The 27,346-nt window shown below is 37.2% G+C and overlaps 1 protein-coding gene across 5 annotated transcripts; it reads left to right on the top strand.

Annotated features, from left to right (window-relative positions):
- On the top strand, positions 1 to 26,536 carry IMPACT (impact RWD domain protein). Of its 5 annotated transcripts, none has more exons than XM_032293161.1 (11): positions 1 to 154; positions 1,298 to 1,426; positions 2,217 to 2,269; positions 3,869 to 3,931; positions 10,714 to 10,799; positions 13,944 to 14,066; positions 15,560 to 15,657; positions 17,871 to 17,944; positions 20,891 to 20,981; positions 22,600 to 22,734; positions 26,153 to 26,536. In XM_032293161.1, exons 1-11 carry the CDS (start codon positions 119 to 121, stop codon positions 26,216 to 26,218), a joined length of 954 nt encoding a protein of 317 aa, XP_032149052.1. In that variant the 5' UTR covers positions 1 to 118; the 3' UTR covers positions 26,219 to 26,536. The 5 variants fall into 5 exon arrangements, with proteins under 5 accessions (XP_032149052.1, XP_032149054.1, XP_032149051.1 ...); XM_032293160.1 differs by having other exon boundaries at positions 2 to 154; positions 23,791 to 26,536; XM_032293162.1 differs by lacking the exon at positions 1 to 154 and adding an exon at positions 187 to 1,204 and having other exon boundaries at positions 23,791 to 26,536.
- Positions 26,537 to 27,346: the final 810 nt, after the last annotated feature.

Below are 27,346 nucleotides of genomic sequence, written 5' to 3'. Positions count from 1 at the left end.
AGGGTTGCGGTTCCGGGTCGGGCCTCGCCGCAGTCAGCTTTAGGCTCACAGCCGCAGCGCCCCGCCCCCGCTTTCCGGACCTGGCAGGCGGCGGCTGCAGGGCTGCTCCCGGGGCCACATGGCTGAGGGGGACGCAGGGAGCGACCAGAGGCAGGTGAGGCCCCGGCGGGGTGCTGACTTTCCAGGCTCGGCTCGGGCTCGCCTCGCCATTCCAGTCCTCCTCAGCCGAGGGGCCCTCTGCCCGGGGCCGCCGCGGCTTCCTCCAGCACTGGCCGCGCCATTTGCTCCACAGCGTACCATTCTCCCGGCGCTTCCCCTCAGCCGAGCTCTCTTAGGCCGGCAGCTCCTTGGCGGCTGCTGGCTCGGCCTGTCTCGGACGGTGTCCTCGTCAACCATTAACACGCGACGAAGCAGCTCTGGGCCGAAGGCAAAAACCAGGGTTTCGCTCCCCACCCTGCCGTCGCCGGGTCGTCTTGGACAAACCACTTAAGAATTCGGGTTCTCTCTTTGGCAAAAGGGCAATAACCCAAATCCTGTAGGTCCTCGAGAGCCTACCGAATTTTACTCCTTTTGTCCTTAGTATCGAGCTTTCCCTGTGCCTCGTTCACGTGGGCGATCATAAGTCTTTTCCTACAGGGCTGTGAGTACAAAATGAAATGCTACGAAGTCGAATCCATACTTTGCTTCCCATTTTTTTCCCTTTAGGTCCTTCTTTTTTTAACCCCAAGCCCAAAGAATAATTATTTTTCTTTTTTAACCCGAAGCCCAAAGAATAATTTATGAAATGTTTTAAGGGTTTGATTACCAACCAACCAACCAGCTATCCAAGCCCTCTGTACTCCCACCCCCATCCCCCCACACAAAATTGAATCCAAAAGAACGAGTGAGACACCCAGCAGGAGTACACAGATAATGTGGGACAGAGCTGTTGAGGGGTGGGAGTCAGGGGTGGAGATTACCTGTTAAAAAAGAGAAGGTGGAACAGAGAAGATAGGTGTGTCTTTTCACGTGTGAATGATCATTACAAAGTATAGGACTGCATACAATATTTTGGCTCAATAGTGGCCATAAGCACAGTAATGCGATAGCAAGGCTGGCTCCAGTCATTGGAGTAGCGCCTAGCAACCAGTCACCCAGAGAAGAACATGGTGACCTGCTCTTGAGAACATTTGGCTTGCTAAGGCTCATCTAGGAATCTACACTGGTAATGTTGAATGCAAATACCTTGCAAAGTAGTTAAGAATAGGAATTTAAGATGTGTACATTTGTTGACTTTAAAAAAATCCGTTTCTTTCAGAATGAGGAAATTGAAGCAATGGCAGCCATTTATGGGGAGGAATGGTGTGTCATTGATGACTGTGCCAAAATATTTTGTATTAGAATTAGCGACGACATAGATGACCCCAAATGGACACTTTGCTTGCAGGTACTTTTTCCCCCTTCCCTGAAGTCTTTGTTACAGTGTTAATTATATGGTTGACTTTTGTATTCTAATGATTATTTTTGCTGTTTTCTAAATTATCTTTGTTGTTGGCATCTGTCAGTGATTATCTAAATGGGCAGTTACATCTTAGATCACTTTCAAATCATACATTAATTGATAGTTTCAGTCTTATCCCAATTCTTTTAATTGTTTAAAAGTGTTAATGTACCCTTGTGAGGCTGTTAGTTTTGTTTCTTTTCATTATTCTCTTCATTTACAAGGAAAGGGTCTAAACCTGGAAAGATGGCTAACATTTAAAAGGAAGGAGAGGTTAATAATGTAGGTGACTCATAGAGTAGACACTCATTTCTTTATTAAGAATCAGTGATCAATTATCAGTTGTAGTTAGGATAAAATAAATGAAAATATCAGCTATGGCTTTTCTTAGTGCTTAATCTTTGATGACTGCTTGTATGTACTTTCAACTTTTTGCCAGTGTTTTTATAATAATACAATTTGAAAAGAAATAATGTATGTTCTCTATTATATGTTGGCTGTTTCATATAGTTAATAGTGTTCCCTAGGATTTTTGTAGTATTTCGTCTGAAAACTACCCAGAAAATATTATGCCACTCCATTCACTTGGGTCAGGGTATAATGTCCATATTTCAGTTTTCCTTCTCCTTTCATCTCATCCTCCTCACCCTTTTATCCAATTGCCAGCTTAATAAATATGGTTATTTTTGAACCTTGATGAAGTGTAAACAGATTTGTTTTTGAACCTGCCTTGTAGGTGATGCTGCCAGATGAATACCCAGGTACAGCTCCACCTATCTATCAGTTGAAGTAAGCTGTATTTCTACCTTTATATTGTTATAAAAAGATTATACTTTGAAAGATATTTCTGTATACTGTATATTGCATTTAGATAAAATGCCTTATTAAAAAATATCTATAGAAATTAAGAATACCTTTTGGGTTTGGTATAGAACATTTAAATAAAAAATTAAATTCTATAAAACAATGAAATATACCACTTAGTGCAAAAGAGGTTCATAGAGGTGAAGTAGCTACAGAATTGTCTTTATAGATGAGGAAGGAAACTTTCCTTTTTAAACAGCTTAGTAATGTAGAAACCCTGGCCCTTAGAGTTTCTCCTATCCTAGTTTTGCTGACCTAGCCCCAGTTCCTTGATGTACCTCTAAGACTGCCTGCTTTCCAGAAGTTAACTGTGATGCTTCTGGTGTTTCTCCCTGCCCCTTTCCCTGGTTGATGTTGAGGAACCATCTTCTTAGCAGCCCAAGCTTAGTCTTTATGAATCATGACCTATTGATGCAAGTGATCTTTCATCTACCTTGGCCCCGTCACCTAGTAATATGTTATAAACCCTTGGGAACAGAATTGCATAAGAATTTCAATTACTAGGTTGGTCTGCGTGTAGACCAGTAATTGGTTTATAACCAGTAATTGATCACAACTGGTTACAGATTTCTTTGTTTCTTCTTCAATCCTACTGCTTCACTTAATTAGCCTTAAAAAAAAAAAAAAAAAACTCAATTACTAGAATTTTTACCTATTAGTTTTTTTGTGCATGTATTTTAAAACTGTAGCATTAATGCTTACTATTAATAATGGTTCTATAAATTTTTATTTTTATTTACTGCAAATGGTAGATACAGAATGCTTGTAAAAATAAATGTCCTTTTCAGAATTATTTTTTTACGAGCTGTTTTCGAGGCACCAGTTAGAAAAAATGGGGAATTCCTGGCATTGTAGCAAGTACTATGACTCTGGAGATTTAGATTCTAGACCCTTTTCTGCCACATAAATAAATGTGGGCAGATTCATGAAACCCTATGAACCTACCCCTGATTTTTATTTTTATTTTTGAGACAGAGTTTCACTCTGTTGACCAGGCTGCAGTGCAGTGGTGTGATCTCGGCTCACTGCAACCTCTGCCTCACTTAAATCATGGGTTCAAGTGATTCTCCTGCCTGAGCCTCCCAAGTAGCTCGGACTGTATGCATGTGCCATCATGCCTATGCATGTGCCATCTTGCCTGGCTAATTTTTGTATTTTTAGTAGAGATGGGGTTTCACCATATTGGCCAGGCTGGTCTTGATCTCCTGACCTTGGATCCACTAACCTCAGCCTCACAAAGTGCTGGGATTACAGGTGTAAGCCACCACGCCCAGCCAATTTTTAAATCATTAAAATAGAGTAATTTTGGTGTGGCTTTTGTCATGGTTTCTTGGGAAGACTGAATGAATTAATGCTAATGAAAGCATTTTGCAACTATATAGATTTATATAAATATAAGACTGCTTTTTAATGAAAATAATTTTTTTAAAACCAAAAATAATCTTATTTGTGATGTAATCAGTAATTAGAGATATAAACATAATCCTTGAATAATCTTCTTAATTGTATTTTATTTAATCTTAGTGCTCCTTGGCTTAAAGGGCAAGAACGTGCGGATTTATCAAATAGCCTTGAAGAAATATATATGTAAGTGACAGGTGATTTTTAAAAATAATTCTGTTAGTGATTATATTGTGGGCTTTTGTTAAACTTGTGAACCCTTTCTGCTTTAACAAAAATGATTCACTCGAAGAGACCTTCAACAGTTTGCTATATAATTTTATACTTTTGATATTGTCTACTTAGATAGAAGAATATAGTAATATTTAGCGCTAATAACTATAAAAAAGCACTTAGCCAAGCTGGGTTTGATGGTTGAGGTGGGAGGACTGCCTGAATCCAGGAGTTGGAGACTAGCCTGGGCAATATAGTGAGATCCCCATCTCAATCTCAATAAATTTAAAAAAAAAAATTTGTTAAAAGGATCTTACTTAAAAAACAAAAACACTTAGCCAATTTGTGAAAGTAAATTAAGAGATACTGCTCTTGCTTTGGTATTTTTATAGGCTATGTAGAATGAAATTAAAATGTCTATGTACTTTGAATAGTAATTTCTCTTGTATTAGGCCATAAGACTAAGAATCTATTGATAGGCTATATTTTTCATTCATTCCTTCATTCAACAAATATTACATGGCAGGCACTGTACTAGATCCTGAGTGCAGGTATGGTTAGCATAAATAGAAGTGCCCTTTTTCATGGCATTTAGAATTTATGGTGGGGGAGAGATATTACTTATAACATTGTAAAAATGGATATAAAACCGTAGCTGTGGTAAGTTCTATGAAAGGAAGATATGCAAAAGTAATTGAGTTTGAAATAAGACTTGACATAGTCTAGGAGGTGAGGGATGACATGTTTGACTTAAAAGTGGAGTTAATTAGGGGATGATAATTTCAGTGAGAGGCCCTAACACAAGGCTTGATGTCAGGGAGCTTGGCACATTACAGGAAACAGTAATGGTGATATGCAGTGAGAGACAGGATGAGATGGGGGGAAGGACCTGGAGAAGTAGGCAAGACAGGTCCTGCAGAATTTGGTAGATTATGTTAAGGATTCTGTCTTCATACTAAGAATAGTTGGAAGCAGAGAAGGATTTTAAGTAGTAGGGTGCCATGATAAGATTTTCTTTTTTCTTTTCTTTTTTTTTTTCTGAGACAGGTTCTTGTTTTCTTGCCCAGGCTGGTGTGCAGTGGTGCAATAGTGACTCACTGCAGTCTCAACCTCCCAGGCTCAAGCGATTTCTCTTACCTCAGACTTCTGAGTAGCTGGGACTACAGATGTGTGCCACCATGCCCAGCTAATGTTTTAAAAATTGTTTAAAAATTTTTTATTTTTTTGAATTGGAGTCTTACTTTGTTGCCCAGGCTGGAGTGCAGTGGTATGATCTCTACGCACTGCAACCTGTGCCTCCCAGGTTCAAGCAATTCTCCAGCCTCAGCCTCCCGAGTAGCTGTGACTGCAGGCACCCACCACCATGCACAGCTAATTTTTGTATTTTTGTAGAGGGGGTGTTGCACCATGCTGGCTAGGCTGGTCTTGAACTCCTGACCTCAAATTATCCACCTACCTTGGCCTCCCAAAGTGCTGGGACTGTAGGTATGAGCCACCATACCCGGCCCCCAGCTAATTTTTTAAAAAATTATTATTTTTTTTGTAGAGATGGAGCCTTGCTTTATTGTCCAGGCAGGTTTCAAACTCCTGGCCTCAAGCAATTCTCCTGCGTCAAGCAATTCTCCTCCTTGGCCTCCCAAAGTGCAGAGATACAGGTGTGAGCCACTGTGCCTGGCAATGATAATATTTTCATTTAAAAAAGATCATCCTATTTCTTTTTGGAGTATTGTTTGGAAGGCAGCAAGAATAGATGTGGGACATCAGTTAGGGGGCTAATGCAGTTGTCTAGAGAAGATATAACTATGATTAATTTAATTTTAAGGAGATATATTAGTAAATAATGTTCTGGAATATCAGTTTTACTGTAATCTAGGATCTAGTAAGGATTGTATTATATGTTCTAGGTGGCCACTCCATTTGGTACAGTGACAGCCCCTCTTTGTGTCCCTGGGATCCAGGCCAGGTTTCTTTTCCTCCCAAAATATTTAATTAGAAAATGGTAAGTCATTGTGGAATCCATTTCACTTATTCCTGCCTAGAGCAAGTATGGTCTTCCTTGGGTCCCCATTTAGTGATTCTGTTATCTTTGGCATAAAATTATTTCCTTAATCAAATGTTTTCTGATATTTCTCCCTAACCTTACTGGCCACTCCAACTTTTGTGCCCCCAACAAACTTCTTTCTATAGTCCTTTATTTACTCTTACTTGCTAATTTATCTGCCACCACCACCCACCCCCTCCCCCCCCCCCCTTCAAGTAGAATAAGATCAGTAAGTACACTGCAGATTTGTTTACCGTTAACATCAGAATTGTTCATCTAGTGGTCATTTTTCAGCTCTTGCCTAATTTTTGGTGGTATTAACCAGTTCTTTTTTCTTGAAAATCTTCCCACACTTAGCTCCCATCATGTTAATCACATTTATCAGTTATATTTTTTTCTTAGCCATGTACAATGTCATGTACTCAGAAGTGGCTCCCCACTTCCTATCCCCCATCCACAAAGTCCTCCTTTTACTAAACGATACCTTCCCACTGGACACAACTTTCCTTTTCTCCTTAACTAGTTCGCTTGAGCTGTTTGAGACTTAGGAAGTATCAGAGATTACAATACAGTTTGTTGTAATGGTGGAGTATGGGCCATAATGCTTTGTTTATTAAACGTGCTTGAATAACCTTGGTCCAGAGGTATTATTTTCATGCATGTAGTCTGAGTAGAAATACACATCTTTTAAAGCTTTTTTTTTTTTAATAGACAGGGTCTCACTGTGTTGCCCAAGCTGGCCTTGACCTCCTGGGCTCCAGCCGTAAGTGATCCTCATGCCTCAGCCTCCTGAGTAGCTGTAGGCACATATCACCTGTAGCCTCCTGACTGTAGGCACATACCACCATACCTGGCTTTATTTTTAAAACTTTTGTGTGACAACTTTTTGTTTTTTTGAGACTGAATCTCGCTCTGTTGCCCAGTCTGGAGTGCAGTGGTGTGATCATGGCTCACTGCAACCTCTGCCTCCCGGGTTCAAGCAATTCTCATGCCCCAGCCTCCTGAATAGCTGGGATTACAGGCATGTGCCACCATGCCTGGCTAATTTTTGTATTTTTAGTAGAGATGGGGTTGCAGCATGTTAGCCTGGATGGTCTCAAATTCTTGACTTCAAGTGATCTGCCTGCCTCGGCCTCCCAAAGTGCTGGGATTACAAGCGTGAGCCGCCGCACCTGGCCTTTTGTGACAACTTTTAATCATATTTTCCATATAATTCCAGTAGAGGGCAGCAAGTGGAAAATATTGGTGTTTAAAAATTAAACATGGGCCAGGTGTGGTAGCTTTTGTCTGTAATCCTACCATTTTGGGAAGCTGAGGTGGGAGGATTGCTTGAAGCTAGAAGTTTGAGACCAACCTGGATAACATAGATGGGTAAGAGTCCCCCCCGCCCATCTCTATAAAAATTAAAAAAATAAAAATTAACTGTGTGTGGTGGGGCTTGCCTGTAATCCCAGCTACTTGGAAGGCTGAGGTGGCAGGAGGTCGAGTTTGTGTCACTGCACTCCAGTCTGGGTGACAGAGACTGACTGTCTCAAAAAAATAAATAAATAAAAAGTAAGTCTGTGAAGAAGGGACTCTTTAGAAGAGCAGTCAGTAATTCAGGAGGGATATAGTGGATTCCTATGTAAAGGGAACCAGAAGAATGGAGAAGGTCAGTTAAAGAAATACTTAAAAAAGTATAAGCTAGGATTTGGTGATTGATTAGATGTAGACCAGTTCGGTTATTGTACCCACTTTTTTTTTTTTTTTTTTTCCAGAGATGGAGTCTCACTCTGTTGCCCAGGCTGGAGTGCAGTGGCATGATCATGTCTCACTGCAGCCTTGACCTCCTGGGCCCAAGTGATCCTCCTGCCTCAGCCTCCTGAGTGGCTGGGTTTACAGGTGTGCTACCACTGGCTAATTTTTGTATTTTTTTTGTAAACAAGGGGTCTCACTATGTTGCCCAGACTTGTCTGAAATTCCTGGCCTCTAGCAATCTGCCTGCCTCTTCATGTCAAATTATTGAGATTACAGGCATGAGCTACTATGCCCTTAATTTTTTATTTAAATATTTTGCATATGAATATTTTAAATATTTAAAAATATTTTGAATAAATGAAACTTTTGATAAAACAAAAAGTAAATACATTTAAAATACTTAGAATATGATACTGTTTTAGAGAAAATGAAAAGGATTACAGGTTTTTTATAGTATTTGATTTTGTGATGATCTATTATAGAAATAATTTAGAAGTCCAAGAAAATAATTTTTGAAATTTTTTACATCTCTTCACATTTTGATATATAATGGAGTCTTAGGTTTTAATGTTGGTAAGTGAGGCTTCTTGAAGCAAAAATTATACTGTATAAAGTTAAAACAGACAAGGAAGACTGTATTCAAGACCATTGCAGTAAGGCAAAGAGCCCGGAATGAAGTGTAAACTCAACTCCTCTGAAACAAAAGGCGGAAGGGTTTTTAAGGGCCAGGATGAGCTAGTGGAAAAGTACTAAAAGATATTATGTGGGGCCATTTATCAGGTGTGTTGGGATATTGAGTTTTTGTTGAGTTTGCAAATATTTCTCTTTGTGACTGGGCCGTCTGTGTTTACCAAGTAGTACCTGTTGAAGTTAGCCTGCTATTCTCCCATAGAGACTGGAAGATAAGGGCACTGTCTTCTTTAATGATTGTGTTTCAAAGGGATGGTTCCTAGGTCCTGGAGAAAGATATTTCCTGGGTTGTAAAACCAATTAAAGTTTTTTATAAAAAGATTTACATATATCTCAAAGAGGTAGAGAAGAAATTTACAATGACAAGTTTTCTAAAGAAATTACTCTAAGAAAAGGGAGATAAGGGCCTAGAGTCCGGAATGGGCCTCTCTAAAGTTCAGTCAAGCTGAGGTTAAGGCTGTTTCTGTCAGGGTTTTGGAGTCAGTTCTTTAAATAGGGTCATCTCTTTGTGTCTGTTTTCTTATCTGTAAGAAAAGGGGATAATGTTGTAAGCACTAAAGTAGCAGCTATCATTTTTTTGTTCTTTAAAACAATTGTTTTTTATATTTTTTTGAGATGAAATCTCACTGTGTTGCCCAGGATGGAGGGTAGTGGTGCAGTCATAGCTCACTTGAGCCTCCAAACTTGAGGTTCAAGTGATCCTCCCACCTCAGCCTCCCAAGTAGCTGGGACTACAGGCACACATCACTGTGCCTGGCTGAGTTTTTGAATTTTTTTCTAGAAATGGAGTCTCACTTTGTTGCCCAGGCTGATCTCAAACTCTTTGTTTTAAGCTATCCTCCCACCTTGGCTTCCCAAAGTGCTAAGGTTACAGATGTGACCCACCACATCTGACTTGTTTTTTTTTTTTTTTTTTTTCCAAGAAGTGTTCTCTTTCTGTTGCCCAGGCTGGAGAGCAGTGACATAATCTCCACTCCCAGGCTCTAGTGATCTTCCCACCTCAGCCTCCTGAGTAGCTGGGATTACAGGCACACGCATGTCCGGCTAATTTTTGTATTTTTTTAAGAGATAGGGTTTCACCATGTTGCCCAGGCTGGTCTTGAACTCTTGAGCTCAGGTGATCTGCCCACCCGGGACTCCCAAAATGCTTTGATTACAGGTGTGAGCCACCATGCCCGGCCCTGGGCTGTTCTTATTTTAAAAATCATCTCATCCAGTTTATAATATTGAAAATTAGGTGACTGAAACTCAGATCAAATGATTAGTTTAACTTCACATAGCTTAGTGCATTTTAGTGAATAGCTTTATTGTTATATCAACCAATACAAGTCTTTAGTTTTAGTATTAGGAATTGTGAGTGTGATGGGGAGGATTTGAGGGTATAGAATTATTTGAAAACGATGTTGTTTTCTTCCCTTTGCTTGTTTTCAAAGTTTTGGTGGGTGCTGATGAGTAGTGATAAAGAGAGATAATGGTTTCAAGGGAAACTTAGAGGAAGGAGGTGAGGTGTTGCTATATAATAGTGTGGTGATATCTTTAAACACATACCGTGCTTATCTACGATTAGTGTCATTCTCTAAAGAGCAGACACTTAGGCCTTTATTTTATTGCTGTTGCCATCATTTAACATAACTATGGACATGACTTTAAAACCCATGACACATTGTTTTTCTCAGTGATCCTTTGAGATGGATTTAGTTATCTGAGGCAACCAAACGTCATTTGGAACCAAAATGAATGAATTTAGGCAATAGAATATTTTGTCAGAAACAAGGTATGAATAACATTGTTGAATTGTCTTTTAGGTCTTGTAAATTGACTCCCTGAAGGAGTTTCCCATATGCTTTGCATTCTTTCTTGTTGAAATAAGCATACTAAATGATAAGTGTGCCAAGTGGTTTGAAATTCTTTTAAAAGTTTAAAAATGCAAGCAATGATCAGACATCAATACTGAAAAATTGTATCCACTTATAGAAACTAAGTCACATTTATATTTCTCTAATCCATCTAGTTCAGAAATGTTTATTTTCCTCTTTGGTTATAACTCTTCTGCTTATTTTAAAGTAAGCCATGTTAATTTTGGAGTCAACTGGAATCTTTAATGTTGATATAACCTATATTAAATACTGAGACACAAATGTTGATAAACTCCAGGTTTTTATAAATTATTTTTAAAAAGAGATGTTTAGGTTGTATACACTGTCTTGGATTGTAAATGTCTGGATCTTCTTGAATCTGAGAAGGCGATTTTTGAAATAACAAATTTTTTCCCCTTAATTTTGTTTAGACAGAATATCGGTGAAAGTATTCTTTACCTGTGGGTGGAGAAAATAAGAGATGTTCTAATACAAAAATCTCAGATGACAGAACCAGGTAGGATTGAAAAATACTATCAATACTCTTTTTACTTACAGTAATTATATTTTTATGTGGATACTCTAATTGAAATTTAATATGAAAATCTGTATTCTGGTTTATGGTTTGTATATTGTAAAATCCAAGTTTCTCTGAAAAGTTTACTCATGTAATTATAGTTATTTCTTTCTATAAGATCCACCTGCCTTGGCCTCCCAGAGTGCTGGGATTACAGGCATGAGCCATTGCGTTCAGCTGAGATATTAATTTCAAACGAATCTAGTGTTTATTGAAAAAGAAATTTGGCCAGCACTTTGGGAGGCTGAGGCAGGCAGATCACAACGAGGTCAGGAGTTCAAGACCAGTCTGACCAGTATGGTGAAACCCCATGTCTACTAAAAATACAAAAATTAGCCAGGCATGGTGCTGCATGCCTGCAGTCCCAGTTACTCAGGAGGCTGAGGCAGGAGAATAGCTTGAACCCGGGAGGTGGAGGTTGTAGTAAGCCAAGATCGCATCTCTGCACTCTAGCCTGGGCAACAGAGCAAGACTCCATCAAAAAAAAAAGTAAGAATAAGTAATTCATTTTGATTTTACTGTTAATCTTCAGTGTAGATTTATTCTTTATATATTTTTTAGTGTAGAAATTTCTAATTTTGAACTAATTACACAGCTATTTACAATTTCTAAAACTTTTGAACTAATTTTAAACTTACGGAAAAGTTACAAAAATAGTACCAAGGGCTCTTTTATATCTCTTACCCAGATTTCCTGTTAGCATCCTGCATAACCATCATACAGTTATCAAGAGCAGAAAACTGACTCTGGTGCAATATTATTAACTAAAGGAGCTTATTCAGATTTTACAAACTTACAAATGTCCTCTCTGCTGTTGTAGGATCTTGTCTAGGATTCTACATTGCATTCCACTGTTGTTTCTCTTTACTCTCCTTTAGTCTATAAACAGTTCTTTAGTCTTTCCTTGACTTTTACAGCCTTGACACTTATGAAGACTACCGATAGTTATTTTGTAGAATGCCCCTCAATTTGGGTTTGTCAAATGTTTTCTCATGATTGGAGTGAGATTAGCCATTTTTGGCTGAAGCAGGAGCGGCTACGAGAAACAGACCTCTCAGACACCAAATTAGGAAGGAAGAGGTTTTGTTACCGCCGGGAGTGAGGCAACAATTTGTCTAAACGCCAAACTTGCCTAACAAAGAGAAGCTCTGCCTTTATATAGGCTTACACTCTAGATATTACACATGAAAGAATCTTAGGTTCACAGCCTTAGAAATTACAAGTGAAAGGGTCTTGGGCTTACAGTGTTAGAAAACACATATGAAAGGGTCTTGGGTTTACAGTTTTAGAAATCACATATGAAAGGGTCTTGGTTGATGGAGGAGTAGGGTGAGGGTTTGATCTTGTTTAAGTAAAAACAATGTCTTCTAGAGAGATTCCCCAACACCATGCCTGCTATTTACAGGAAGATGATTTAGGAGCTAGCGTTTTCTTCTATTGAAATGCAGTGTGGAAGTCAAGGGGGAGGTGATCCTAGATGCCTGGGTCTTCTTCCTAATGGCAAGAATACCAAAAAAATGCTGTTGTGTCTTTCATAGTGCAACATATTAAGTAATTTATATCATAATGGCTTTTTTTTTTTTTTTTTGAGACACAGTTTCGCTCTGTCAGCCAGGCTGGAGTGCAGTGGCATGATCTCACTGTAACCTCCGCCTTTTGAGTTTAAGCGATTCTCCTGCCTTAGCCTCCTAAGTAGCTGGGATTACAGGTGTGTGTACACACACACACACACACACACACACAGACACACACACACACACAGACACACACACACACACACATATATATATATATATATATATATATTTTTTTTTTTTTTAAGAAATGGGCTTATAAAGTTGTGGAAGTTGGCAAGTCCAACATTTCAGGATAGGCTGGCATGCTGGGCACCCAGGGAAGAGTGAATGTTGCAGTTTGAAAACAAAGATAGTCTGCTGGAAAAATTTCCTTTTCTGGAGAGGCCAGTCTTTTAATGTTAAGGCCTTTAGCTGATTTGATGAAGCCAATATAGAAGACAGTCTGCTTTACTCAAAGTCAACTGACATAATTGTTAATGTCATCTAAAAAATACCTTCAGATAAAATCTAGAATAGTGTTTAACAAAATATATGGGTACTGAGGCTGGTTACAGTGGCTTGCACCTATAATCCCAGCACTTTGGGAGGCTGAGGTGGGCAGATCACTTAAAGTCCGGAGTTCAGGACCAGCCTGGCCAACATGGCGAAACCCCATCTCTACTAAAAATACAAAAATTAGCCAGGTGTGGTGACATACACCTGTAATCCCAGCTACTTGGGAGGCTGAGACACAAGAATCACTTGAACCTGGGAGGTGGAGATTGTGTACGGCACTCCAGCCTGGGTGACAGAGTGAGACTAAGTGTCAGACAAAAATAAACAAATATATGGGTACTGTAGCCTAGCCAAGTTGACATGTAAAATTAACCAGTACAGTTACTATCTTTGTCCTTGTACCTTGAGGGAGATATTTTGAAGCTATGCTAATGTCCTGTTTCTCCTTAAACTTTCAGCCACTAATTTTAGTATCTATCCATGGATCTTGTCAATAATATTTATTACAGTGATGTTTGCCTGGTGATGATTTTCTATTGTTTTCATTCCTTCTTCATTTAGTAATTGGAATTCTATGGTGAGAAAAGGATGTCTCTCCTCCCAATTTATATATTTATTTATCTGTTTATTTACTTATTTATATCAGTTATTTACTTATTTATGTCATGTGTATTATTTCAACCATTGATTAAAATGCCATACGATCATTATTTTTTTGTTGCTCAAATTGTTCTAGCTTTCACCTTTAAGAGCCCCTTTAGGTTGGCTCCTGTGTTCTTTTTATAAGCCCCAGCTTTTTTAAAGCATTTCCTGGTTTCTGGATCCACATGATGTTCCAGGTTCATCTTGTGTTTTCCTTGCCCCAACTCAGAAATCAACCAGTTCTCCTAGGGGTTGAGTGCTGGTTCCTTCTGTTGAAGAGTGGTGTTTAGAAACCAAGACCCAGTGATTTTTTTTAAAAAGCATCATTTCTTATTGTTTCGTGGAGTAATCGTGTCTCATATTCACATAGGCCCAGATGTAAAGAAGAAAACTGAAGAGGAAGATGTTGAATGTGAAGATGATCTCATTTTAGCATGTCAGCCAGAAAGTTCGGTTAAAGCATTGGATTTTGATATCAGTGAAAATCGGACAGGTATAATGTTACTAACTAGTTTCTTTTGAGGAGAGTGGGGTTGGTAGTATTATTCTTTGAGATAATAGAGAAATTTACTAATTTTCTCAAATTTTAGGAAGGAGTTACTAATTTGCAGATAATTGAGATTTATTTTTTTCCTGCCTATTGGCAGTTTTGGTGTTTGCTGAGACTATCAAAATGGTAAGGAAAAAATGTAAATTTACTCTTTTCCCCCTACTTTCAAGAGTTTTGATTTAGTGATGGAAGAAATTGAAACTAAGAAAGGCTATTAATGTTTTTAGTTCACATCATGTTTTTTTATTTCTGTATTGAGATCCTTAGCTGTTTTCTGATGTCTCAGGACTAAATTTTAGTCTATGCTCCCAATACAAATACATTAACTGAAAGTGGAGCCCCTGAAATTAAAGCTAGTAAAATGCCTTTAAGAGTTTTTTTTGAGAGGTGAGGTCTGGCTGTGTTGCCTAAGTTGGCCATAAACTCCTGGGCTCAAGTTGATCCTCCCACTACAGCCTCCTTAGTAACTGGGACTACAAGCACACCATTGTGCCCAGCTTGAGTTCAGTTTTTTTTTTTTTTTTTTTTTTTTTGGAGATTGAGTCTTGCTTTGTGGTCCAGGCTGGAGTGCAGTGGCATGATCTTAGCTCACTGCAGCCTCCACCTCCCAGGTTCAAGTGATTTTCCTGCCTCAGCCTCCCAAGTAGCTGGAATTATAGGCACATGCCACCATGTCTGGCTAATTTTTGTATTTTTAGTAGAGATGGGGTTTCTTCATGTTCACCAGGCTGGTCCCTAACTCCCTACATAAACCTACTTTCTTGTGTTGAATAACTTTTCATCCTAAGTAGGGCAGGTAGTAGTAGCCAGGATGATTAAGTCTCAACAGAATTGAGAGTTAATTAGTGATTCTTAAACTTGTTTAAGAGGTGTAATAACTGAAAATCATGATACTTTTATGGAATACCAGTTGGATATATTATTGATGTATTCCATCATATGAAGTAGGAACAGTTGTATTAGCAGAAGATATTATATTGTAGTTACACAATATAAAGAATATAAATTCATAGTTTTTCCAACTCAGAGGTCTAACAACAGTGAAATTGATAAATAAGTTTTATATTAGCAACTATAAATCTTTGGTTTCAGGACCCCTTTACATTCTTAAAAATTATGTATTGTGTTAGATATTGTACCAACTTACACTACTGACTGCAGCAGTAGAGGATTTTAGTAGCAACCCACTGCTTCTTCTGGGTAACCTTGGCAGGTAGAGATCATTTATAAGTCAAATATTTTAATCTTATATACAATATACTTAGAAACTTTTTACTTAAAATTATAATTTACATTTAATTTTGGTAGATAATGATGAATGATTATTTTAGTTGATTTACTATATAATTTACATTTCTTTCCCAGCTCCTCCCCATTTCATTTTTCAACATTTGAATGTATGACTTTTTAAAAAAATTAATGCTTTACATTTCTAGAAGTAGAAGAATTACCTCCGATTGATCATGGCATTCCTATTACAGACCGAAGAAGTACTTTTCAGGCACACTTGGCTCCAGTAGTTTGTCCCAAACAGGTAAAGTTCTTTTGTCTCGCTCACTTTGATATTTTACTAAAGTAATTTAAGTAAATGATTTTGCAATAATGCCCTTATTTTTACTTTTATGCTTTATTTTCATATAAGATAAAAATTATTTGTCCATTTTTCTACTCCCAAATAACTGTGAATCACAGAAGATTTGTTTTGTTTCTGTTCGTCACTGCTTTCTTTCTTTTTTTGTGAGATGGTGTCTCACCATGTTGCCCAGGCTGGCCTAGATCTGGACTCAATGAGCCCTCCTGCCTCAGCCTCCCAATCCAAAGTATTGGGATTACAGGTATAAGCCACTGAGCCAGGCTTGTCACTGCTTTTAAAATTATATCTAAACTCTGATTAGGGGTTAACCCTCTAATGAATCTTTAAATAAGAAACATTGTGTTATTATAGCAAATTATGATGCTTAATATCTTGTCAAAAAGAATTATTTGTCCTGTAGAATGGGAGTTCTGTGAAACTATGTCCATTCCTCTGTTATTATTCAACAAAGGGGACAGTAGACAGACTGGCTAAACCAAGTCCTCCCTACCTGACTTACTTTCCTTTGTGCTTCTTGATCTTAGGTGACCTTATTTCCACCCAGGGATATAAATGGGAGAGATTTTAGCCAAAAACTATTCCTAGATCTTTGCCTTTCTCATTCTCCTTTCAGCAGAATCCTTTTCTTCTTCCTTGATTCTATAATCTAGCTCAGCTTAAATTTTACTGATGTATGAGGCAATTTCAATACTACCTATATAAAGTTAAATTTTTTAAAAAGTCTCATTTACCATAGAGTTTAGGTATGAGTCCCTTTCTTTGGTCTTTGCAGCTACTCTACTCTTGAAGCTCTTTAAAGCCCTGACCTTCAGGGATACAGCTTTTTGAACCAGGCTCTTTCACTTTCTGAAAGAGGAAGCCCTTTTCTTCATTGACTTGTGGTCAAGATCATAAATTTTGGTGCAGACTTCCAGTCTTTTCTCTCAGGAAAATGATTTTGTCCCTCGTGTTTGGTCACATCTTCTTCCCAGGGTCCTCTGAGTTCATTCTAATTCTGAATCTGTTCATTCTGGATCCTCTTTCTGTTTCTGATCATAGTCACTTAGATTTACAGGATTATAATTTGTGAGAGCTGAAACAAATTTTAGAGGTCATTGTCTATTTTATTGATCAGAATTTGAGAACCTGAAAGATTAAAAAATGATAAGCAGAAGGTTGCACAATTCCTGATCCAAATTGGTGTCCCCAACTCCAGCTCAGTGTTCCCTGCCTCCAATATTTCTTCCATACTTCTTGCCATGACAACATTCCTGAAAAATCTGACCATGTTTGACTCTGTTCTCTCTCTTATCCACCTTTGCACATGTAATCTTTGCTGATTTCCAGTGTCTACAAGGGAACACCTAAACTTATTACTTAGATCCTTTGTAATACGGCCCTAGCTTATCATTCATGACAGATCTTCTATCATCAGTTTCATACTCTAAGTTAAAGCTGTTGTAAAACTTCCTGAACTTTTCTCTTTTTTTGTTGCTGCTAGGGTTTCCAGATAAAATATAGAATACCTAGTTAAATGTGAATTTCAGGTAAACATTATTGCATGGGATGTACTTATAGTAAAAAAATTACTTGTTTATCTGAAATTCACATTTAACTGGATGTCATATATTTTTATTTGCTAAATCTCACTACTCAGTCCCTGTATTTGTATATAGCCCTATTCTTTGTGTGGAATGTCTTTTTGGTGCAGAAGAACTACCACTGATCAGACCTGGCTCATGTGACCTCCTCTATAAACCTTACTTGACTCGCAGAGAAAGTTGTGGTTTTATAACATTTGGAACGTACCATTATTGTGTACCTGCTACATTGGATGTATACATTTGGTAAATTTCAGAGCTAGTTTTTAGAAGCTTTTACATTTGCATTTAAAATTCTTTATGTGGGGAACACATTTTTCCTTTGACATAGTACCGAAATATTTGTTGATAATTTGTGCTCAGAAACACCAGCTCTGTCATTTTTATACCAATTATGAGTACCAGTTTCTGCCCCTAAAATGAGAAGGAAACTTTGGAAATGACTTTTTCAGAGTATAGTAGACTCTTTAAGTGGCTATTTATTTTAATACAACATGCTTTAAGGCATTTTTCTAGCATTTATTTACAGAGCAAATATAAAGCCTACTTACTTATATTATTGCTGTTTTTAAGGTGAAAATGGTTCTTTCCAAATTGTATGAGAATAAGAAAATAGCTAGTGCCACCCACAACATCTATGCCTACAGGTGAGTAATCATCACAATTTTTAGTATACAAAATTTATAAAAAATGAAGGTAAATGATACATGATTTTAGAAAATAATAACTATTATGTATTTTTTCCATTATAATAGTAATAGGCATATAGAGTACTTGGAAACTGCAGAAAAGAAAAAAAAATCGAAGGGAAAAATCTGGCATTTTCTGCCATCTGATGCAATTGACAATATTCTGAGTTTTTTTTACTTTTTCTATACAAAGTTAATTTTTTCCCAATGCTTTACCCTTGTATCCTGCTTTTTTCTTAATTAAACAAAAGAACTTTTTCATGCTATTATAACTACTTGATAAATACTGTTTAATGGCTGTATGATATTTATTTGAGGTGCCATTCTACAATTTAACCATTTCCTTTTAGTTTTTCATATTTTTCACGATGATAAAGAGCAGTCCAGTGAATGTTTTTGTATACTTTTTAAGTTATTTCCTCAGAATAGGCTTTGGTTGCTTGAGATTCTTTTTTGAAATGAAATGGGAGTATAATTAAAGGAAGAAATAATTCTTAGAATTATCAAAAAGCGTGAACATTTTTGAAAGTTTTGATATATAGCCAATTTCTTGCAAAGGTTTTGTTTTGTTTTGTTTTTTTTGAGACAGAGTCTCCCTTTTGTTGCCCAAGCTGCAGTGCAGGGGCACAATCTTGGCTCAAGTGATCCTCCCACCTCAGCCCAAGTTAGCTGGGACTACAGGCGCCAGCCACCATGCCCAGCTAATTTTTGTATTTTTTGTAGAGACAGGGTTTTTGCCGTGTTGCCCAGGCTCATCTCAAAACTCCTGGGCTCGAGTGATCTGCCCACCTTGGCCTCCCAAAGTGCAAGGATTTACAGGCATGAGCCCAAAGGTTTTTAAAACCAATTTATGCTCCCATCAGCAGTGAATTAAGAGTACCTCTTTACTACATGAGTTTCAGTTTTGGGAATTAAGGTTTTTATAGGCATCTTTGCTGATTTGTAAGTGAAGAGATGAAGGGCATTTAAAAAATGCAAATTTGTAAGACTTCAAAAGAACATAGTTTAGTCCTAAAATAAATCAGAACATAGGGACTTGGTGTAAATTTAAAATATGATTGAGACTATTTGTAGAATCTTTGCTATCTGAAACTGAAACTCAAAGATTTATCACTTTGAGTAGGTGAGTTTTTAATATTACTAATTTCACATCTCTTTTAGTGCCAAAACTTACTTAAAATTATTTGTTATGTAATTCCTTTCTTAATGGAGTATCACTAGACAGAATTTTAATGTTTTCTTAATCAGTTATGACCTTTAGTAGGAAAATGAGGAATTCAACTGTGTTCTCAGTCATTAGAATGGGCTGTAAAAGTTGTAATGTTCATTCTACATGTTTTTTGAGTGCCTACTCTGTGCCAAAACTATGTAAATTAACTCTGAGTAGTTAGCAGTTCTACCACTGTAAAAAGGTTAGCTTTTTCAGGATCCCATAGTTAAGTGGTAGAGCTGAATTCCATAATCCAATTTCATTTGTTTATTTCATTACTCCATGGCTGTGGCTGTGCTTCAACAATCTTGTATCTAAGCTATGTAAAAAAGGCTAAAAGGTGCTCATAGTATTTTAACTTTAATGTTTATAGTAGGTGGTCAGTAAATGTTTATTGAGTGGATAGATAGATGGATGGAAGGAAGGATGAGTGAGTGAATGAATGTGACTGCTGTAAGGTAACATAATTGACTTAGGTGTGTAGATGACCTCTTATAGCTTTTAATATTTACATTAAAAGTTTACAGCTTTTTATGGCCAGTGCTGGGAGGGTGTCTTTATTACATTTGCCCAGTTCCGCATGTTGCTGTTGTAGGGCCCTTAGAAATCCACCAGATGGCATACCATAACTGACACTAATTTTCTTTCAATCTCTAGCACTAATATTTGCCAAGGTTATTTTACTATATTATAGGCCTACATTATTATTTCAAATACTAAATTTCTAGGTCGTTTAAATGGATTAAAATACCATGATTTGTCTCTTTTTAGTAACCATCCAGGGGAAAAGTTTAAAGATAAAAATAAATCTTTACATTCTTACTCAGAAAGAAGAAAATAGAGAAATGCATGATGGGTGGAATAAGATGAGAGGAAAGTATAAAATATTACCTTATGTTGGTTTTATTGCCTTCTTTTTTTATATATGCTTTTTGTTTTCCTGGATCTTTTTTTTTTTTTTTTTTTTTTGAGACAGAGTCTCACTCTGTCACCAGGTGCCAGGCTGGAATGCAGTGATGCGATCTCCACTCACTGCAACCTGCACCTCCCGGGTTCAAGCAATTCTCCTGCCTCGGCCTCCTGAGTAGCTGGAACTACAGGCGTGCGCCACCACGCCCAGCTAATTTTTTGTATTTTTTAGTAGAGATGGGGTTTCACCATGTTGGCCTGGATGGTATCGATCTCTTGACCTCGTGATCCGACCGCCTCGGCTTCCCAAAGTGCTGGGATTACAGACATGAGCCACTGCGCCTGGCCTGTTTCCCTATATCTTAAGGCTCTTTGAAGACAGATGCATGCTGCTTACTTCTTTTATAATATGTCTTGATGCCTATTATATTGCTTCTATAGAGTGTATTCTCAATAAATGTTTTTCAATGATTGCTCTCTGTAACTTCAGTGTTAAATGAAGTAAAGGGAATGTCACGTGTAAATTCACCTTCCCATAATAGCAACATTTCTGATATAAAGGAGATGCTTTTGATTCCTAGCTTTCCCAAGTATATAAAAAGACAAACATACTGGATAGTAAATTGTCAGTGAATATATGTCTAAAATAATACATATTTCAAGAAGGATTTAGACAAATGAATATGCTGATGTTGGAAGTAATCAAAATGATCAGAAGTATTGAGAAATAACATGCATTATAATATTTTAGGTTCAAAGTATAATGCTGTTATATGTATTTGCAGAATATATTGTGAGGATAAACAGACCTTCTTACAGGATTGTGAGGATGATGGGGAAACAGCAGCTGGCGGGCGTCTTCTTCATCTCATGGAGGTAGGTGTAAGGAAACTGTTAATCCTGTTCTGTATGAGCCATAAAATTTCTCAACAAAACAGAGCTCCATTTAGTAATAGCTAAATCAGTTGAACTATGTAACATAAGATATATTTGATTTAATCAGTAGTTGATGTTAAAATGTTGAGTGAAATTTTTAACCAGTGGATTGGGACAGAAAGCAAATAATTAATAAGAAGTGCTATGCTTTCAGGACATAGACAATAGAAGATTGACTTCAACTTTGAGAAAACTTTGTTTTTTTTGACAATTTCTTTCTCTTTATTTTTTCTATTTTTTCTTTATGGAACTCCTATTAGTTGGATATTGGAACTTCTGGATAGATCCAGAATTTTTAAAAATTTTTTATTAAGTTGTCCATCTCATTGTCTTTATATTCTGAGACATTTTCTTGACTGTTGTCCAAATTTCTGTTGAATTTTAAATTTATTTTAGCAACCACATATTTAATTTTTAAGAGTTCTTTTTTGTTTTCTGTTTTTCCTTTTTAAGAATATCCTGTTCTGTTTTTATGGATTTAATATCTTCTAAAATTTCTCTGATTATATTAATTAGAGTTTCTCTTTTAAGATGTTCTCACCCCTAAAAAACTTTTTCTGGTCCATTTTAGTTTGTTTATCTTGTCCTTTCTCTTTCATGCTGCTGGATTTTCTTCATCTGTCTGGTGATCATTTATTGTCCATTAATTTTAAGATTGGATTGTTTTTTCCCTAAGGTAGTTACTTGGTTTTTTCTGCTATTGTATGTGGAGGTTTGTTTTCTAACAAGGCCTTTCCCTTGAATAGGAACTGTGTTTGTGGGTCAGGCCCGTAGACTGGCGGGCTTCACATTAAGGGCATCATTTAACAAATGTCAAACTGATGAAGACGGCCAGGAGTGGTGGCTCATGTCTGTAATCCCAGCACTTTGGAAAGCCGAGGAGGGGAGATCACCTGAGCCCAGGAGTTTGAAACCAGCCTGGGCAACATGGTGAAACCCTGTCTCTACCAAAAAACAAAAATTAGCCGGGCATGGTGGTGCATGTGCCTGTACATTCCAGCTACTTAGGAGGCTGAGGTGGGAGGATTGCTTGAGCCCAGGAGGCAGAGGTTGCAGTGAGCCAAGATTGCTCCACTGCACTCTAGCCTGGGTGATAGAGCGAGACGGATCTAGGTATCAACTGATGAAAACTTTATTGGTAGCACCAGGAATTAATACCTCCTGTAGCCCCTGTAGCTTTGTTCAGAAGCAGGTTTTTTGTTGTTGTTTGGCCTAGTGGTAAAATGCTGCGTATACTTAGCTGTTCTGGTTGAAATTATCAGGAACTAGAACCCTACCTGCATGGTCTCCCCTTCACTCTGTCCAGTTGCCCCAGAGTTGGGAATTTGAGGACATTGTGAAACACAGTGATGGTTTTCCAGATTCCCTTCTGTTCTTCCATTTCACTCCCTGCATTGTTAGTAATCTCACTCAGTGCCTTCTCATACGGCTCTACCGTTAAAGTCACTGGGAAATTTTATGAGCAATTTTATATATGGGTTATTTCATTCTCCTTTTTTAAAACTCACATTTGTACATGTCTGTCTATGTATCTAATTATGCTTCCAAAAAATAACAGATTTTGAATGTGAAGAATGTCATGGTGGTAGTATCACGCTGGTATGGAGGGATTCTGCTAGGACCAGATCGCTTTAAACATATCAACAACTGTGCCAGAAACATACTAGTGGAAAAGAACTACACAAATTCACCTGTAAGTGGCTCCTCATACTATATCTATCTAGAGAATTTCTCATCACTGCCTGGGAATTTTTTAAAAAGACAAAATTAGGAAGTAATCAAAATGTGGGTGGTACATACCAGGACACCTAGACTGTAGTCTAAACAGTGTGTCTGTCCAGTCATCTGACTTTGGACAAATCACTTCATCCCTTCGCACCTTGATTTCAGGGTTCATAGAATTTTATAATTAGAAAAGACTAGTTTCCACCCCCTAAAATTGAGCCCCAGAGTGGTTGTAGCTAATGTCACATCAGACTGGATGTTCTTTAAACATCTATACAATTCTGAAATTCTCTGTTAGTGGCAAAACATCTCCCCTTCCCCTGCCTTTAGATGCTTTCATCCTTTATACTTTGAGTTTATTTTGTTTCATATTTTAAGTATGTTCATATCTGTCTTATGTAAACTTTACTGCCTTACTTGGGAAAGTGGGACAATAGATGAAATTATATTGAAATTATTCAAACATAAATCTACTAGATAAATAAGTTTTCCTTGATTATTCTTGATTGTTTAAAAAATATTTGCCTAGGCCAGGTACGGTGGCTGGCGCCTGTAATCCCAGTGCTTTGGGAGACGGAGGTGGGCGGATTACCTGAGGTTAGGAGTTCAAGACCAAGCTGACCAACAAGGTGAAACCCTGTCTCTGCTAAATACAAAAAAAATTAGCCAGGTGTGGTGGCATGTGCCTATAATCCCAGCTACTTGGGAGGCTGAGGCAGGAGAATCACTTGAACTTGGGAGGCGGAGGTTGCAGTGAGCCAAGATGGCACTACTGCATTCCAGCCTGTGGGATAGAGTGAGACTCCAAAAAAAAAAAAAAAATTAGCCTATAAGTGAAAGTACCCTGTAAAACAGAAAAATTACACATATGAAAGTGATTATACCCTCACTGTAACATACATACATGCATATATGTATGAATATGTGTGTCATATATATATATAAATATATTCTAAATGATTAGATTTAAAGTCTAGTTTTTATGTAAATGGAAAGATGCTACACTGATTTGTGTCTTTTTCAGGAGGAGTCATCTAAGTCTTTGGGAAAGAACAAAAAAGTAAGAAAAGACAAGAAGAGGAATGATCATTAATACCTGAAACTATAGGAAAGGTTAATTTGCCTATAATTATATATACATTCCATAGTCATCATGGAATATATTGTGCAGAGAGAGTATCCTTGACTGCTCAAGTCAGCCAGTTCAGCATGGATACCAACATTATCTTTTCTTCTTTGGTTATATCATCTGCCAAAAATAGAGAACTTATGATCTATTCATGTGTGTTTCAGGCTTATTTGGGAGAACTAATTTGAACTTAATCACCACTTCATCTAATTTTAGGAAGGTAACAGTTGCCCAGGGCAGTACCTGAATTAACTGTCCATTTCAGTACATGTCAAGTGCCTTTGTTAGGTGGAGAAGTAATGTCTCTAGAGGAATATAAATACCTGATTTCTTGTCATTGAGATTCTTATACTGTTAAATGAATATTGCCTTTTTACTGCTCTTTATGGCTTGTTGGAATAGGAGTTCATTTAAGATTGATCGTGGAGAGTTTCTTCTTGTGATTTCTTCATGTCATCTTCCATTTTATAGTGTTCATCATTGAGTAATGGATTAAGTGAAAATCCAGGAGTATCCATCTGTAGTTATGTGCTGAGGTGATAATTCATCCAGCTTATTTGTTAGCATAAATATTATGCCTCAATTTCTGTTGCAAATTGGTGATTGTGAAATTTCAAAAAGTGATTTTCTAGTCTCTGCTTTTTTTGTTTAATTCTTGTAAGCAATAAATATAGAGCGTCAGTAGTCTCCTTCCACCGCAGAAATGTGTTGCTGTAACATTCTGCTTTCTTTTAACAACCGGGAAGTACCTTTCTTGTGATCTTCATTGAGGAATTAGAACTATGATAGAAGCGATGCTGTGGTGAATGGGACATTGATAGAATGAGATAGAGGTGGCAGAATGACCCTGGTGTAGGGCAGGAGTATGTTGTGTAGTTACATCAATTTGATGCATGCACTCCAGATAGCTTTCTCACTTCCAAGATTTTGCGGAGAGAAGGAGCAAACCTTTTGATTGGAAAAACAGAAACAACCCTTCCCCTCCCCATTTTTTTTCCCTCTATTCTTATCAAACCTTTATGTTTCTTTCATCTTCAAGTTACCTCTGGGCATTTAGACAATGAATTTAACTTTGAGATATAACAGTAAGTTATTAACTGCTCACTTTCAAATATAATTGCAAACAATTATTAAAATTTATTAACTGATCACAGATTTGCCTGGACTTCCCTTCCCAGGGAGGGACCAGAAATTAGGAGGCAACTTTGGGATGGTGCTAGAGCATTGAAGACACAGAGAATTGGACAAACAGGTCTTTTTCTCTTTTCTCTGATCTTTTACTTTTAAAACATCCAACATCCTTACTGTTGGTATTTTTAGTAAGGTTATAGTAAATAGCTTTACACCAGGATGGATTCTGAAATGCAAACTCTAAATTATTTGTTATAACTATATTTAATGATATATGTTATCAGGAGTCTGAGCAGAGAATGACCTTTGTGTATTTGGAACACTTAAACCTCAGGTTCTATGAAAAGTATGTTCTGTGTTTTAACTGTTAAAATAATTTAAAAAGTCAGTTATTTTACATAATTAAAGAAGTTAAAAACTATTAATTAACATTAAACAATTTCAGAATTTTGGCATGTCAGACCTGTGAAGGGAGATAGGAAACAATGAGAAACTTATTTTTGCTCCTTTTTACAAAATTATTAACTATTATTTTACTGACTAAAAAACTCTCATATTCCTTACCTAAAGTCAATTGGCCAGTAACAGGGAGAGATGCAAAATTCTCCGGTTCTGAACTTGGAGCTATTTCACACTCTACCCTTAATGGAAACTTGAACTAATGATAGATAGTATTTTTTTCCTCTATTTAAAATTTGTCTTGATTAGGGGATTTTTCAGTTTTCCACATAATAATTTTGTAAAATCAGATCTATGCTGTGGCATATTTTACTTTATTTAAAACCTTTTTTTTAGAGATGAGTTCTTGCTCTGTCACCTAAGCTGGAGTGCAGTGGCATGATCATGGCTCACTGCAGCCTTGACCTCCCACCCTGCCAAGTAGCTGGGACTGCAGGCATATGCTACCACACCTGGCTAATTTTTTAAATTTTTTGTAGAGTTGCAGTCTTACTGTGTTGCTGAGGCTTGTCTTGAATTCCTGGTCTCAAGCAATCTCCCTGCCAATGTGTTGGGATTACAGGTGTGAACCACCATGCCTGGCCTGCTTTGATATATTTTATAGTACATTAATTACAAATAGTCTCCATATGCCAGTGTATAAGAGCAAGTATTATCCACTTTTTAGATGGGAATTGCAGAAGCTGCATCAAAAGCATGCTTTGCGGTACATATAATGAAACTGCCTTTCTGAAGAGAATTATATCAAACTAATTACAACCAAGAAATAATAGTATGAAGCAGATACAGTTTGGAGGACAGGAAAATTTATTGGGAAAACTGCATAATCACCTCTGTTTCTACTATCCAGAGATGGCCATCATTATTTAATATTTTATATGTACATCCTTATATTATTTTTTCTTATGCATGGTTTTGTATATATGGCTATTTTTCTTTCCATAAAAATGGTATTAAACTGTATATACTGTTTTGTAGCCTACATATTTCATATAGAAGTAAATTGTTAACATTTTCCATGTCAATAAATATTCTTCTATGTCTTAAATTTCTTATGGCTGCATTGTATTCTGTCTTCTCAGTATATCATACTAACTAGTCCTCCACTTACTTCCTATTTTTAAGTTTTTTCCCAACTTTTCAGTGTTATAAACAGCTGTGAAAAACTACATTATTTGCAAATTTATATCTAGATATGGAATTTCTTGGTAAAGGTTTGTTCCTTCTAGTAGCTTTTGATTAGTTGAGTCAGGTTGTCCTCCAGGAAAGTGTTATCAGTGATTGCTCCATTGATACTGTGTTAGAATATACTTAATACTAGCCAGAGATGGGAAAAAATAGTCAGTTTGCTTGTTAACTCCCAATATCCTTTTTAAAAAAGTACCTTTTTGGCCAGGCATGGTGGCTCATGCTTGTAATCCTAGCACTTAGGGAGGCTGAGGCAGGTGAATCACGTGAGGTCAGGAGGTCGAGACCAGCCTGGCCAACATGGTAAAAACTGTCTCTACTAAAAATACCAAAGAAATTAGCTGGGCGTGGTGGTAGGCATCTGTAATCTTAGCTACTTGGGAGGCTGACCCAGGAGAATCACTTGAACCTGGGAGGAGGAGGTTGCAGTAGCCTGGTGACAAGAGTGAAACTCCATAAAAAACAAACAAACAAAAAGTAGCCTTTTTGTCTTGAAATAATTGTAGCCTCAAAAAAGTTATAAAAATAGTAGGTCCTGTGTACCCACCACTGAGCCTCCCTTAGCAGTAACATATAACTAGAGTGAAATTTCAAAACCAGGAAATATATTTGATTGCAATTCCTTTGTCAGATAAATGATTTCCAGATATTTTCTCCCAGTATGTAGCTTGTC

The sequence above is a fragment of the Sapajus apella genome, unplaced genomic scaffold (assembly GCF_009761245.1).
Source record: "Sapajus apella isolate SASKATOON/1434 unplaced genomic scaffold, GSC_monkey_1.0 scaffold29, whole genome shotgun sequence".
NCBI classification, from domain to species: domain Eukaryota; kingdom Metazoa; phylum Chordata; class Mammalia; order Primates; family Cebidae; genus Sapajus; species Sapajus apella.
This window is presented reverse-complemented; position numbering and strand designations above follow the sequence as displayed.

Bases quoted from the DNA above. Each gene is read 5' to 3' on its own strand.
- IMPACT (XM_032293160.1), top strand. From the start codon at position 119: ATGGCTGAGGGGGACGCAGGGAGCGACCAGAGGCAG. The intron at 10,800-13,943 runs GTAGGATTGAAA...ATATTCACATAG, and splicing joins ATCTCAGATGACAGAACCAG to GCCCAGATGTAAAGAAGAAA. The intron at 17,945-20,890 runs GTGAGTAATCAT...ATGTATTTGCAG, and splicing joins CACAACATCTATGCCTACAG to AATATATTGTGAGGATAAAC.